At 43.8% G+C, this 15,591-nt stretch overlaps 1 protein-coding gene across 3 annotated transcripts in view; it reads right to left on the reverse strand.

Annotated features, from left to right (window-relative positions):
* sdk2b (sidekick cell adhesion molecule 2b) overlaps positions 1–15,591 on the reverse strand; it is a 468,680-nt gene that overhangs the window by 21,456 nt on the left and 431,633 nt on the right. For 2 of the 3 annotated variants that reach the window (XM_090212049.1, XM_090212048.1), the window contains exons 32-43: positions 15,350–15,420; positions 12,918–13,053; positions 12,425–12,481; positions 11,630–11,731; positions 10,724–10,839; positions 10,347–10,533; positions 9,013–9,150; positions 8,303–8,509; positions 7,967–8,092; positions 6,694–6,858; positions 6,273–6,413; positions 5,055–5,193 (exon numbers count right to left, since the gene is read on the reverse strand). In XM_090212049.1, coding sequence (XP_090068175.1) covers positions 5,055–5,193; positions 6,273–6,413; positions 6,694–6,858; positions 7,967–8,092; positions 8,303–8,509; positions 9,013–9,150; positions 10,347–10,533; positions 10,724–10,839; positions 11,630–11,731; positions 12,425–12,481; positions 12,918–13,053; positions 15,350–15,420 — 1,585 coding nt within the window. Of the gene's footprint in view, positions 1–5,054; positions 5,218–6,272; positions 6,414–6,693; positions 6,859–7,966; positions 8,093–8,302; positions 8,510–9,012; positions 9,151–10,346; positions 10,534–10,723; positions 10,840–11,629; positions 11,732–12,424; positions 12,482–12,917; positions 13,054–15,349; positions 15,421–15,591 lie in introns of all 3 variants that reach the window. The other variant, XM_090212047.1, reaches the window with a different exon arrangement.

The following is a 15,591-nucleotide window of genomic DNA, read 5'->3' on the forward strand; positions in this document are numbered from 1 at the left end:
ATTCAATTCCATCTAATACTGTTAATAATTTGTAACAAGATTACATTTAATACACTTGGATACAGGAGTGAAATGAGCACAATGGAAATCTATTCATGTATTATTGACATTTTCTATAAGTTAAAGGTCATGAACAGTCCAAATAATGTTTTTCTTGAAATTGAATGATATTTGAAGGAAACCAGATCAAAGTATATAAAATGACTGTTGCTTCTACATTGATAAAGTTTGATCATAAAGTTACTGGTCTCCTCCCGCATGTCAAACACTTGCATTCATTATTAAGGGGACAAGGTGACATCACCTTAACTCTCATTGGAATACACCAACGGTAACAAGATATAATCTCTTCCCTAATTTAAATAAGTACAGCCTTATAACCAACATCACAGAAGGCGTGTTTGCAGAGGGTTGTGGTTTATATAGCTAGATACTCTACTCTCCAATATCTGACTAAGTTGTCAGCAAATATAATTACAAGTTTACCCCATTCATCTATGGTAAAGATACTTCAATGTTTACTCTTTCATCTCTTTCATCTGTGTCTGGTGTTACTAGCTAGCTAGGTCTTCAGCCAGCATGGAACAAAAGGGGGGAAGGGTCATTGAAAACTCTGAGGCAGTTGTCAAGTCAACACATCCGTCAGTGCTGCTGTGAACTGCATCACAAGAGACATGCAAAATGTGAAATGTATATAAAAAATCATTTAAAAAAAGGATATAATTCGTGCAATTTCCATGTTGTTTGAGTTGCTTTGTGTATCACCAAATTTGCTTGAGATGATTTTACTCCAACACCGCTCACTGCCTCCAAGTTGTTTAACAAGAGCTGTCATGAACATAAGCTCCCGCCAACTCAGCCTGTCTTTTCAAACTTCCTGGTAGTTAGCCATGAGAGTAAAAGTACTTTTCAGAAAGGGGAGTTCATGACCTTTAATTTTGGCCCATAAATGGCTGTTAGTAGATCCTTGATCCTATAACCTCCAACACTGTGACCTTGCTGACAGCCCTGTTAGATAGAGGAGGACACACAGTCACTAATGAAGGACTGCACCGCTTGATAAGCGATACAAGTTGCAACATAAGTTGCAACATTCTCCTTGCTCCTCCAGATAAGGTCCGGATCATGTTGAGCTAGCTCAAGTCTCCCCTGTCACATCCCAGCTGTCTGGAACCTGGACAACGCTAACATCCATCTTCCTGGAGCCGTTGGAGGAATTGCTGAGCAAGTCTGCTGTCCATTTGCTGTTGGATCAGAGCCTATCCCAGCCCGGCCCAAGTCTGATATCTGTCCGCTGTTGGATCAGAACCTATCCCAGCCCGGCCCAAGTCTGATGTCTGTCTGCTGTTGGATCAGAACCTATCCCAGCCCAAGTCTGATATCTGTCTGCTGTTGGATCAGAACCTATCCCAGCCCGGCCCAAGTCTGATGTCTGTCTGCTGTTGGATCAGAACCTATCCCAGCCCGGCCCAAGTCTGATGTCTGTCTGCTGTTGGATCAGAACCTATCCCAGCCCGGCCCAAAGTCTGATGTCTGTCTGCTGTTGGATCAGAACCTATCCCAGCCCGGCCCAAGTCTGATGTCTGTCTGCTGTTGGATCAGAGCCTATCCCAGCCCGGCCCAAGTCTGATGGCTGTCTGCTGTTGACCTTAAAGTCCCCAGACTGACATAGACAAGACAAGTCTCCCTTCATCATTTAGATAAAAAGAAGTTCACTGTGTAATAAAATGTCAACACAAACTCTCAATGACAAACCTGTAACTTTGTCCCATCACATTCTCCCCTCTGCAGTAGATCTATACAAATCTCCACTACTAATTCAAATTGCTTATTGGTCCTGGGCTAATCTCACGCACTAGATGTTACAACAAGATGCAGATACACATTGGGCTGGTTCCACAATAGTCTCTTCTGTGAGAAAGGACTAGTTCCACAAGATTAGTCATGGCTGGGATAGCCCTGCTATGAGCAGACAGGGTTAAGGAGTGAATGTGAAGAAATGTTATTGTCGGCCCTGTGGGAGATTATGATAAACTGCCTGTTTAACAATTCAGAGGAAGCTCTGCTCAACAGGCCCACTCCTCCCTCCCTCCCTCCCTCCCTCCCTCCCTCCCTCTCTCTCTCTCTTCCCCCATCACTCAGACGCTCATCCACTGTTGAGTGAGTGAGGTGTGAAATATTTAACAGTTCTCAAATGTAGAGAGGGGTAGTAGCACACTCTTTACCCTCTCGTAAACCACCAAAATAAATGAACATTATTTATCCTTTATTAAACTAGGCAAGTCAATTAAGAACAAATTCTTATTTACAATGACGGCCGACCAAAAGGCAAAAGGCCTCCTACGGAGATGGGGGCTGGGATTAAAAATGTTAAAAAAATATATATATAGGACAAAACACACATCACGACAAGAGAGACAACACTACACAAAGAGGAACCTAAAACAACATCATAGCAAGGCAGCAACACATGACAACACAGCATGGTAGCAACACAACATGACAACAACATGGTAGCAACACAACATGGCAGCAGCCCAACATGGTAGCAGCACAAAACATGGTACAAACATTATTGGGCACAGACAACAGAACAGAGGGCAAAAAGGTAGAGACAACAATACATCACGCAAAGCAGCCACAACTGTCAGTAAGAGTGTCCATGATCGAGCCTTTGAATGAAGAGATTGAGATAAAACTGTCCAGTTTATGTGTTTGTTGCAGCTCATTCCAGTCGTTAGCTGCAGCGAACTGAAAAGAGGAGCGACCCAGGGATGTGTGTGTTTTGGGGACCTTTAACAGAATCTGACTGGTGTTGTATGTGAAGGATGAGGGCTGCAGTAGATATCTCAGATAGGAGGGAGTGAGGCCTAAGAGGGTTTTATAAATAAGCATCAACCAGTGGGTCTTGCAATGGGTATACAGAGATGACCAGTTTACAGAGGAGCATAGAGTGTTCTATAAGGAGCATTGGTGGCAAATCTGATGGCCGAATGGTAAAAAAACATCTAGCAGCTCGAGAGGACAATTACCAGTTATTCCCTTCCTTACACCTCAGCTATGGGGAGTTCAAAGATAGCAGAGGTACATCTGAGCATTCCTCCTCTCACCCCTCCTCTCACTCCTTCTTCTCACCATTCTTCTCAACCCTCCTCTCACTTGGCTAGCTGGCTGCTCCTCAAAGGCCAGGGCACCTTTGATCCTTTCCCAAGGGCAAACACACACACACCTCCCGGGGATCAAGGACAGGGCTAATTCCCCCGGGCACAGCATCAGAGCATCAGAGCATCGGAGCAGAGGGCACCTGGCTCTCCAGCTGGTTGTTGTGAGCTCGCTCGCCGTCAGTCCCAAATGGAGCCCTATTCCCTATTTAGTGCTCTACTTGGGATGCTCACAGTCAGTCAGTCACACTCATCTTAATACTATCTCCTCTAACCTAATACCATCGCGCTGGCAATGCTACACACACAATTACACACTCCACACAGAGCCTGCAATGTGGTGGTCATTCCTAACGTACTGATAAAACACAGAAAGAAACAGTGAAAAGACAAATTTCAATAGTGGCAATGTTGGGATCACTCATAATATGGCAAGGCAATATGGGTACACACTGGGTACGGTTGCAAAGGGAGGGTATATTACTGCTGGAAACTTTCTAACATTACCAGTAAACTACCAGGATTTTGGTAACTTGTACCTTGTTGGGTACTTCAGATGGTCACAGGTGTCTTTAATTATCTCTGGCCCTCTGTGGGGCCTTATCACATGTAAAATACAGCAAATAATCAAATAAGATGATTTTAGAATACTGACAAAGCTGTAAAACATGATCCTAAATATAAACCACGAGATTAGTGAATACCATTGGTGTTTAATATGAGGGTTTCAGCATGAAATTATCCTTTATATATTTTATTAAACCCTTTTTTGACTATGTTACTATGTCTTTGATGTAAATGTTTTGGCGCCAAACTGATGGCAATTGTGAAAAAAGTCGATAGTTGGAAGAGTTGCAGAGTTAATATCAATACCATTGTTGATTAGATGCTTTTTAAATGAATTTGTCTATTTTCTCTTGAACCATATGGTTGGTCTGTCCACTAGAAACTCATGGACACAGATATCCATATATATATATATATATATATATATTCTTTAAAAAAAAAACTATTTTTGAATGCTTTCCAAGTAAAAATTACCATCAATTACCAAAATTATAGACATTTCTGGTAACTTTGGTAAATTAACAGCAGCTTTGCAACTGGGGTGATCATATAATGGAAAATAAAGGGTCATGGGTTTATAACAGTGACTCAATCCATATTCAGTCCCTCCTGGTGAGTTTGGTCAGTTGCCATTCAGATCACTGGTCCAAGGTGCCAGACAATGAGATTAACAGAGACAAGGTAATGAACTCATCAACAGTTAAGCTGTGGACAGTGGAATATTCCAGACCTGGGTTCAAATACTATTTAAAAATCATTTCATATACTTTTGCTTGGCTTGATTGAGCTTGCCTGGTGCAATGGAACCAATAGAATAGTCACACAAGTACAGATCCTGCCCATCTGGCAAACTAGGCAAGCTAAAGCAAATGCTTAATGTTTTTGAAAGATTTTAAATAGTACTTGAACCCAGGTCTGTAATATACTGCCTCATTAGAAAAAGCAGCAGTTCTCTGTGTGTACTGTTTTACAGTGGAAACAGAGATTTATAGGAGTATCCATTCCAATCCATCACAGCATAAAGTCCTTTCCATCCAGCCATCAGCCTCAGTTGGACTTCTCAAGGCATGAGGTCATAGTGTTCCTCAATAATGACAAACACAGAACCATAATCATTAGTATTCTGTATCTATACAGTACCATAAACATATTCAAACCAGTCAATTTAATGGGATTTTGACAATAAGTCAGATGAACTCATGGATACCATTTTCATGTTTGCGTGCAGTTTGAAGGTAGTTGAAGGTAGTTTTGCGAACCATAGCTAACTAGCGTTAGCGCAATGCCTGGAAGTCTACTAGAACAGCTAGCATACTAGTTACTGACCTGGTGTAGACGCCGTTCTTACGGCAGAAAGAGTTCTTGACGGACAGCCGGCGGTTGTTGAGTTCGAGGGCGGGGAAGCGTCCCTCGTCCAGGCTGACCATATCTCCATGGGTCAGGGCATTACAGTTAGAGTTGTTCCCTGATGAACACACATAGGGAGACACTGTGTGACCACAGGCCAGAGGGATGGACGAACAGGCAGGTGGGGGTTAGTGATGCTGTGAAGAGGATGCAGGGATGTTGTATTATGTATGTCATGTACAGTAGCCCACTCTAGTACTGTTTAAAAAAAAAAACATTTTTAGGGGGTGGATCAGCTTTAGTACTGTTACTAATGTATGATTGTGTCCCAAATGGCACCCTATGGGTCCTGATCAAAAGTAGTGCACTACATATGGAATAGAGTGCCATTTGGGACACACACTTTGAGTTCTATAGAAACACAAGAAGATGGCTCATGAATGGATGTTATGCATATGCTATGTTATGTACTCTACCACTACTACTGTTACTGCTGAGTTCTATAGAAACTAGAGTGACTGGAAATACCACAATGATGTCATCACCAGTATATTAGGTGAGTTTAGCCAGGCATCTAAACATAGATTCCAAGGGTCCAAACATATACTACCCCCCTTACACAGCAGACCCCTCCAAGGGCATCTGGCGGCAAAGCTGCCGTTCTGCAAACATTTAGTCACTATAACGAGCTGGTTTGTAAACTTGCACCAGTCCAGTATTCCATGAGGGGGGTTACAGGGGGCATGTGAGAGTATCTCTGTGTTAGAGAGCAGAGAAGGGAGGGAAGCGAGAGACGAGAGAGAAGGGAGAGAAGAGAAGAAAGGACCTCTTGTGTTTCAGACCCGTGGGTTGCCCCAGCCTGGCAGCCTGGCACTGGCAGCGCCACACTGCAGAGAGAAGTGCTGAGGCAGAGGAAATACCTGCTGATGTCAGAGAGGAGCAGACTGCACAACTAGATAGGCCCCCTACTATGCTCCTCCTCTACAGATCACTGTCTCTTTCTCTCATTTCTCCCTGTCTCTCTCTCTATCCACCACTTCTCCCTCTCTCTCCCCTTTACTCCCCCCCGTAGGCTATATGCCAGAAGTAGACCACTGTAGAATAGAAATACAGAATCTTTGAGATAAAAAGCAACATAACAAAGACCTTGTTGTCTAGTAATAGGATGCTGATCATGTCTTCCGCTCGACCTCTCACCTGATTCAGACTTCTTGGCGTACTTCTTGCTCTGTCCTCTGATGATAAGGATGAAGACCAGTAGAAGGATGAAGATGAGTCCCACGAGAGCCACCACCACAAGGAACCACCACTCCTCATAGAACGGTGCTACCTTTTTGGCTGGAGGAGAAGAACACAGGCAATATAACAACTGGACTAAACACAAGGACAGAGCAGGGAGCACTGACGAAAAAGGTCGCTTCTGAAAACCATATATTTTCTGTTACACTGATTATTCTTAAATTCTATAAAACTAGGTAAGATTTTGTCATTGATTAACATGAAAACCCAACGCTCAATTATCATTGTGTCCCAAATGTCCCCCCTATGGACCCTGGTCAAAAGCAGTGCACAAGGGAATAGGGTGACATTTGGGACATAGATATATGAAATAACTCACCAGATATGGAGGCTGAGGGTGGACTAGGAGATCCGTAGCCGTAGTCGTTCACACCAATGACCCGGAAGTCATAACTAACCCCTTGCTTCAGAATGTCCATGTTGAAGGTGTATGATGTCACTTCCTTTGGGATGTCCTTGATCAAGATATCCCACAAGCCTTCATCTGTTGGCAGAGTAGAAGAAGTAGAAGAAGGTTTTTGGATGAGTTGTAATCAAACATGAAAAAACTGAGGTAAACGAGACTGAAAGTAGTCATTATATAATCGATAGAAAAGCCAATTTAAAAGCCTATATGTTAGTGTAAAACATAATCTGGCTATATCCAAGGTAATTCAAACCATATAAACATCATGCAATTCATATATTGTAAATCTCCCATAATGCTCTCTTGTCTTTGAGAGGTATACAACCGTATAAAAAGACAGTAGGTACGATTCACAAGATGGAATATTATGGGATGTTTCATGTGTGCTTTTGTAATGGCTGCCAGAATCCATAAGGGCTAAGTGCTAATAACCATACATCGTCCTAGGAGTTTGACGTTTATGGAGTGCTCAAGAACATCAGCCAACACCAGAGTTCATTTAAAGTTCATGTCACTAGTGACGTAGTGACGATATGAAGGGTAAAGTTAATCTGTCGTAGCGCCAGGAGTATTTTCCTGACAAGGAAAAACTGTGCCATAGTAACTAGTAATATGGACAGCTGAGTAGTCCTACTGATGTGGTTAGGGACAGGCTCACTCGGTATGCTACCAAGTGAATCTGCATGATACTTTCTTAACATCAGTAGCGGGGCTCAGTGCCCGCTACTCCCATCCACCCATTCCTCAAGTCACCAGTGGTGTAATCCATCTCTCTCGATGTGCCTCCATCCATCATTCCTCTATTCCCACTGTACAGCTGTCAATCACAGGCGAAACCTGACGTTACAGCTCAAGCTCCGCTGCACCCCAATCAATACTCCATTAAGAGAATAGTGAGTAAACATCACCGTTTGTTGGGACCATATTGACACCCTATTCTAAATCATATTATTCCTGTCGAAGCAAGTACCAAGCTGGGTTAACAGATTGCATGATTGGAAAGGATTGTGAACTGTGGATCCATCTGGAAGTATCCAATATGTCCACCAGCTCCAGAAATGAAAACTGTCCAGAACATAGTTCGCTGGAGATGTACCGTTGAGGCCCTTTGCTCCACTAGAAGCTAAAAAGAATAAGTCAAGCAAGTGGAGTCCAGTCCAGTATGTCACGTGTTGGGTGTCTATACCTGAGGGTCTAGCCTCGATGACGTAGCGTGTGATAGGCGACCTCCCGGGGTCACCGTTAGCCCAGTGGATGGTCAGAGCTGAGCCGTAGCGAGAGATGAAGGGCTCTCCAGGGGGGCCGGGGGCTCCTGCATGGTGGTCAAAGGTTAGAGAAAGGTTGTAGGGTCAGGCAACCTCAATATACCTTCAAATTATTAGGGCACATTCAGGGCCTAAGCTTAACTTGAGATCCGCACACTCTGGCATTTGTAAATCATTCATTGATGTCAATTAAGAAGGTTGAGTTAAGTGTGCATATTGCAAGTCAGGATATGGGCCTCAGCTAGAGGTAGACGAACCTTCCCCAGGCCCCATGGTGATGTTAGCCTCCACCTCAGGCCCATAGGTGAACGTCTTGGCCCGGATCCTGAAGTTGTAGGTCACCCCGTCAGCCAGATCCTTGATCTTCATCCAGAACGGGGCCCCTTTGACGTCCACCGTCACTATCTTACTGACGCCTGGGGGGGAGGGGGAGTGAAGACAGTCGGCACAGGCCACGGTAGACTCTAGACAAACACACCACATTTAGAGTGGGGCTAATACCCAGGGACTGGGTATTACACACACACACACACACTGACACACATACAGACACAGGCACACTCCAACAGTTGTTGGGACATACATGGGAAATGAATGAAAAGGGTTAACATAGCAACATTATCAACTGATTCAGCATGCTATTTGGCGTCAACAAATGAAATAATGGCCACCACTCACTCAGCAATGGAAAAATATAGTTTTTCAATGTAGTTATTAGGTATGTTGATGTTTAGCCTACCCTTATACAGTGAGAGAGACTCAGGATGTGTCCCAAATGACACTCTATTCCCCTATATAGGGCACTACTTTAGATAAGGGCCCATAGGTCCCACAGGGCCCTGGTCAAAAGTAGTGGACTACATAGGAATTGGGTGTAATTTGGAATGCATCCTCAGAGATGGGCATTAATTGTGAGTTGTCAGATGTGAGGTGGGATGCGTCGGACAGGTTGAGGGGGGTGTCTTACCGTCCACAGGGGTGCAGGGCTCGTAGACCAGCCGGTAGCCCTCCAGGATGCCGTTGGGGTAGGTGGGCTCACCCCAGGACACGTTGACTGAAGTAGTGGTCAGCTCACTGAAGTGGATGAAGCTGGGAGCACTGGGGGCTGGAGGTCAGAGGACACACAGGTCAGAGGTTAGGGGGTCAGAGGAATGTACAGTTATATTTTGGATTGTGTACATTAGGATGGCCCTGTGATAGACTAGCGTCCAGGGGGTGTAGTTGTACATCAAGCTACCTCACACTACAGAAACAAGAGACAGGCTTCTGCTTCTATGACCCTTTCCGGCTCGCATTAGCCAAAGCCCTTTTTATTGTCTCAGCCTCTGAACCCAGGCCTCTGTGTGCATGTGATGGATGCTCTCGATTTTGAAGACGCAAAGTCATTTCAAAACTATTGATGATGTGATGTTTGTTTGCTTTTAGAGTCATTTAATGTCCTCAGGGCATGACAGCCATCATACCGTCAGGCTCCAGTAATAATAGGCTAGTGACATAGATGAGCTTGTGACACTACTACTGTACAAAGAACACAGCTCTCCTGTTCTCTTACGTCGTTGAGTAGGACTATTTGTAACCCTCAAACACAGGCTTCATTGTGTGATGAGCATCCTGCTATCAGCCCTGTGTATCTCTTCTCCTCCATCTCTTGCCCTCTCCTCAACACTCTCCTCAACACACGTGTCATCTGCTTCCATCTATTCCATCTCTCGCCTAAAAGGTCAGAGCACATCCCCCCTCTGTGTCTTCCAACCGCTTTTGCGCCTCCCCCTTGAGATATCAAACACAGCAAACTGCAAAAATGTTCCTTTTTTACAAGGGGATCAGATGAAAAACACATTTCTACAGTGACTGTACGGAAAGGAGGGGGGGGGGGGGGGGGGTGATCTTTGGAGGGAAAACAATCTGGCGACTGTCTTCTGTTGCTATTTAGATAACTGTGCCAAAGCATTTCCAAGAAACCACAGGTAGGAGCTTTGAGACAAAAAAAACGGGGGGAAAATAGCCTCTAAACATTTTCATACCAAACAAGACTGTCCAGGAAACCAGCGGATGAGTCAAGAGACTGAAAGAGGCCATTGATAGGGAACTGATGTTTATGCCGTGTGGTTTCTAACATTTCTGGCTTGGCATGCTGACACCAACATCATATAAAAGCTCACAGATAGAAACAGTTGGAATGTTTGAGGGTTGGAGGAGGAATTTGAATTTAAGTCAATAAAATTGCTTTCCTTTCATTTTAAGACACAGACAACTCCTGTGGGTTTCTTTACATGGCAGTATACATTACAGTATACTTACCAGCCTGCTGTGTGCGGCCCCTGGTCGGGGGGCTCCGGGGCCCGTCCCCAGCTGCGTTGAAGGGGGCCACACTTATCATGTAGGTGGTGTATCCAGTCAGGTTCTTCAGCTTGACCCCTCCCTCTGGCAAGAACAGGGTCCGCAGCCTTTCTGTCTCGTTCTTACGCTGGAGCTCCCAGAAGTACACCTGGAGGGAGGAGGAGATATGGAGAACAGACACATATTAGCTCATGGTAAAGATAGCCTTTACATCCCACTGTGATTAAAGAGTCACGCAGAAACGTGTAACTGTTATTACATTTGAATGATTTTGACTGTAATGATTAAAATGATTAGAATTCTATGGTATGGAATTCTTGTGAAACCCTCCAACTTACCTTGTAGCCCTGGATGTCTCCGTTCTGAGTGTCCAATGGAGGAGACTCCCACGTCACATCCAGCTGGGTGGCCGTTGCTGTTTGGATGGCCACGTTCTGGGGTGGGGCAGTGGGTACTGTGAAAAAAGGAGTATAAATCTAGCAAAAATCCAGGTAGAAACAAAACAGAAGAAATATCAGTGGAATCAGTGTGAGTGGGTTTTTCTCCTCACTGCTTCTGGAAACACTACTGTCTAGCTGCCTGTGTGTGGACTGATAGCTTTACAGATGAGGACAGGGAAAACTACTCTCACTTTATGCCCAGAATCACACGGTCAAATTTAATAAAAACAAACTTATCCTGCAACCTGAATACATTTGTAAATGGTACCAATCCAATAAACATTTGCCAAGAGTAGCTCGACAAGCAGAATAATCCCCCTGCCTTCAGGGTGGTCAGATAGTCTATAGTTCTCCTATTCTAGGTGGTCAGATAGTTTATAGTTCTACTATACTGGGTGGTCAGATAGTCTATAGTTCTACTATACTGGGTGGTCAGATAGTCTATAGTTCTACTATACTGGGTGGTCAGATAGTCTATAGTTCTACTATACTGGGTGGTCAGATAGTCTATAGTTCTATTATACTGGGTGGTCAGATAGTTTATAGTTCTACTATACTGGGTGGTCAGATAGTCTATAGTTCTACTATACTGGGTGGTCAGATAGTCTATAGTTCTACTATACTGGGTGGTCAGATAGTCTATAGTTCTACTATACTGGGTGATCAGATAGTCTATAGTTCTACTATACTGGATAGTCTATAGTTCTACTATTCAGGTCCTCTGTTGAGGTAAGGATTGAAATGAGAGAGAGAGAGAGAGAGAGATTGTTATGTGTAACCTCCCTACCTCACTGAGCGACTTACCTGCCTCTCCGACAAACACTTCCTGTGGTGTGCTAGTTGGTCCCTCCCCCATGACATTATAAACACTCATCCTGATCTCATAGCGCTTGTGTTTGCTCAGGTCTGGAGAACAAGGAACAACACTGACATTAACCAACAACCCACCATCACCCCAACATTTATTTTCACCTTTATTTGAACAGGAAGGATCCTTGATGCGAGAAACCTCTTTTGTAAGGGCGATCAATACATGCCAGAAAATACATTTGTTGATTTTGTAAATATGTCTTATGCAGTAGTTAGAATCTATCCAAGGATGTAATTGAGTGGTTGTTGCGTACTGGAAAGAAATACACTGAAAATATGTGACCGTCTGGTCTTGTGATGCTTGACAAAACAAATACAAGTACGTGAGCCCATAAACCTTGGACTGGACAAGCAAGTATTCCTGGTGCATCCTATTGAAGATACAATATCCACATAGACAGTAGACAAGGCATCTTTAATTCAGGGCCCACACAGTGGTCTGTTTGAGCTCACTGTCAGAACAGACAAACAAATATGGTAGCGACTTCATTAGATTTAGTCAACTCAATTTTCACTCTGCATTTCCTGACACACACAAGACAAGGCAGCTGGGTACATCATCTACATGGCTAGAGCTTACACACTGACTAACTTCCTTTTGCTTTATAACTAAATTAATGTGTGTGTGTGCCAGTGTGTGTGCCATCACTAGGGCACAGTGGTGTTCAGTGTGTATTTCATCAGAAGTGAGACAGAGTGTGAAGCGTAGGCAGGCCTGTGAGGACTTACTATCCAGCTCATACTGGGTGAGAGAGGACTCGCTCAGGTTTCGCACGCTGTAGGGGGCTGTGAGGGAGCAGGTGAGGGGTCAAACATGAGCGTGAGAGGGGGCAGCCAGAAGAGAGAGGGCATGAGTAGAGGAGAGACATGTCATTATGTTAATGCACTCTGTGACTACTCTGAAAAAAATCCACACAGTTAGAGAAACCCACAATAATTTTATCAAAGAGAAATGATGTATCACACAGACAGAGCAGATATAACATAACAGCTCTACATTAAACAAAAGATAGGACTGATTATAACTGATTATAAGAGAGACTATAGAGTAAGATTTGCCATGCACAACCACAGAGTTACAGGAAGACAAGGAGGGCAGGTTATGTACATGTTCTGATGGAGTTCTGTGTGACCTTGTGCAGAGGTTGTAGGGGACTTGTGGAGAGGTTGATGTGAGGTTGTGGAAAAGTTACAAGGAGGTTGTGGGAAGGTTGTTACTCACAGGTGAGCTCGGCCCAGGTAGCAGAGGGGCTGTTGGCAGTGAGTACGGAGAAACTGCGGAGACGGTCGTACAGGAGCTCCCGGTACCGTATCCGGAAGCCCAGGAGGATACCGTTAATCTTCTCCTCAGACGGAGGCTGTGATGACGACACAATGTTAGACTACCATTAGGACATGTTCTACATAGGCTCTCTCACAGACAGTCATATTTACAAAGCTGAGCTAGCTAACTAGACATTTGATTAATTTCTAGTTAGCTACAGTTGAAGTCGGATGTTCACATACACTTAGGTTGGAGTCATTAAAACTCATTTTTTAACCACTCCACAAATTTCTTGTTAACAAACTATAGTTTGGTAAGTCGGTTAGGACATCTACTTTGTGCATGACACAAGTAATTTTTCCAACAATTGTTTACAGACAGATTATTTCACTTATAATTCATTGTATCACAATTCCAGTGGGTCAGAAGTTTACATACACTAAGTTGACTGTGCCTTTAAACAGCTTGGAAAATTCCAGAAAATGATGTCATAGCTTTAGAAGCTTCTGCTAGGCTAATTGAAATCATTTGAGTCAATTGGAGGTGTACCTGTGGAGGTATTTCAAGGCCTACCTTCAAACTCAGTGCCTCTGCTTGACATCATGGGAAAATGAAAAGAAAAATTATAGACCTCCACAAGTCACAAATGAAAATAAAAATTATAGACCTCCACAAGTCTGGTTCATCCTTGGGAGCAATTTCCAAACGCCTGAAGGTACCACGTTCATCTAGTATGCAAGTACAAACACCATGGGACCACTCAGCCATCATAACGCTCAGAAAGGAGACGCGTTCTGTCTCCTAGAGATTAACGTACTTTGGTGCGAAAAGTGCAAATGTATCCCAGAACAACAGCAAAGGACCTTGTGAAGATGCTGGAGGAAACAGATACAAAAGTATCTATATCCACAGTAAAACAAGTACAATATCAACATAACCTGAAAGGCCGCTCAGCAAGAAAGAAGCCACTGCTCCAAAACCGCCATAAAAAAGCCAGACTACGGTTTGCCACTGCACATGGGGACAAAGATTGTACTTTTTGGAGAAATGTCCTCTGGTCTGATGAAACAAAAATAGAACTGTTTGGCCATAATGACCATCGTTATGTTTGGAGGAAAAAAGGGGAGGCTTGCAAGCCGAAGAACACCATCCCAACCGTGAAGCACAGGGGTGGCAGCATCATGTTGTGGGGGTGCTTTGCTGCAGGAGGGACTGGTGCACTTCACAAAATAGATGGCATCATGAGGGAAGAAAATTACGTGGATATATTGAAGAAACTTCTCAAGACATCAGTCAGGAAGTTAAAGCTTGGTCACAAATGGGTCTTCCAAATAAACAATGACCCCAAGCATACTTCCAAAGTTGTGGCAAAATGGCTTAAGGACAACAAAGTCAAGGTATTGGAGTGACCATCATAAAGCCCTGACCTCAATCCTATAGAACATTTGTGGGCAGAACTGAAAAAGCATGTGCGAGCAAGGAGGCCTACAAACCTGACTCAGTTACATCAGCTCTGTCAGGAGGAATGGGCCAACATTTACCCAACTTATTGTGGGAAGATTGTGGAAGGCTACCCAAAATGTTTGACACAAGTTAAACAATTTAAAGGCAATGCTACCAAACACTAATTGAGTGTATGTAAACTTTTGAACCACTGGGAATGTGATGAAAGAAATAAAAGCTGAAATAAATCATTCTCTCTACTATTATTCTGACATTTCACATTCTTAAAATAAAGTGGTGATCCTAACTGACCTAAGACAGGGAATTTTTACTGGGATTAAATGTCAGGAATTGTGAAAAGCTGAGTTAAAATATAATTGGCTAAGGTGTATGTAAACTTCCGACTTCAACTGTAGCTTTTTATTTAAACACAATTGAAATGTGCATCAATTATTTCATGACTCCCCTGTAATTCCCCTTTGCCTCATCTCAGTTATGGTCGGCCCTCCTATGCACAACCACATGCAGTGTACAACAGGAATAAGATGATGAGACAGGATTCAAAAAATGAGCTCATCCATGGTTGACTCACACAGAGAGAAATTCCCCCGTCATAAAACATGAGACAACAGGACCAGAAGAAAGGGTAAAGAGAGGAGAGAGAGAACAGGCGAAAGAGAGAAGAGTGGCAATAACCGCTTGGATGTCTAGATGTAAAACTCCTACAGGTGGTAACCTTTGAACTCTCCATCTCCCCTTTATGGTCTGCTAATTCAGGTGTTAGTGTTAGAGAGAGGAGAAGAGGAGAAGGTGTGTGTTGCACTCAGTCTAAGTACACCCTATACACCTCGCTGCCCTCTCATTACCGCCCATTGACTGACAGATGACTGGGTTTTACTGAGGATAGGAAGACCGACATCAGGACCAATCACCACACCTCTTCTTACCTGCCAGCGAATCAGCACGGATGTAGTTGTGTGTGGCGTGACAGAGAGGATTGTGGGGGCTTCGTCAGGGGCTGGAACAGGAGAGAAAACAGAGAACACAGCTGAAGACGTGCAGCCCCAGGAGGAATGGTAGCAAAGGTCTACCACCCAGGCGCAAATGACTAACGCAGTGGTATTCACGGTGTACAGACACACAAAGAAAGAAACCACCTCACCCATTGATAAACAAGTCAAAAGGGCTG

The sequence above is a fragment of the Oncorhynchus mykiss genome, chromosome 20 (genome assembly GCF_057628025.1).
Source record: "Oncorhynchus mykiss isolate SJ-2025 chromosome 20, ASM5762802v1, whole genome shotgun sequence".
NCBI classification, from domain to species: domain Eukaryota; kingdom Metazoa; phylum Chordata; class Actinopteri; order Salmoniformes; family Salmonidae; genus Oncorhynchus; species Oncorhynchus mykiss.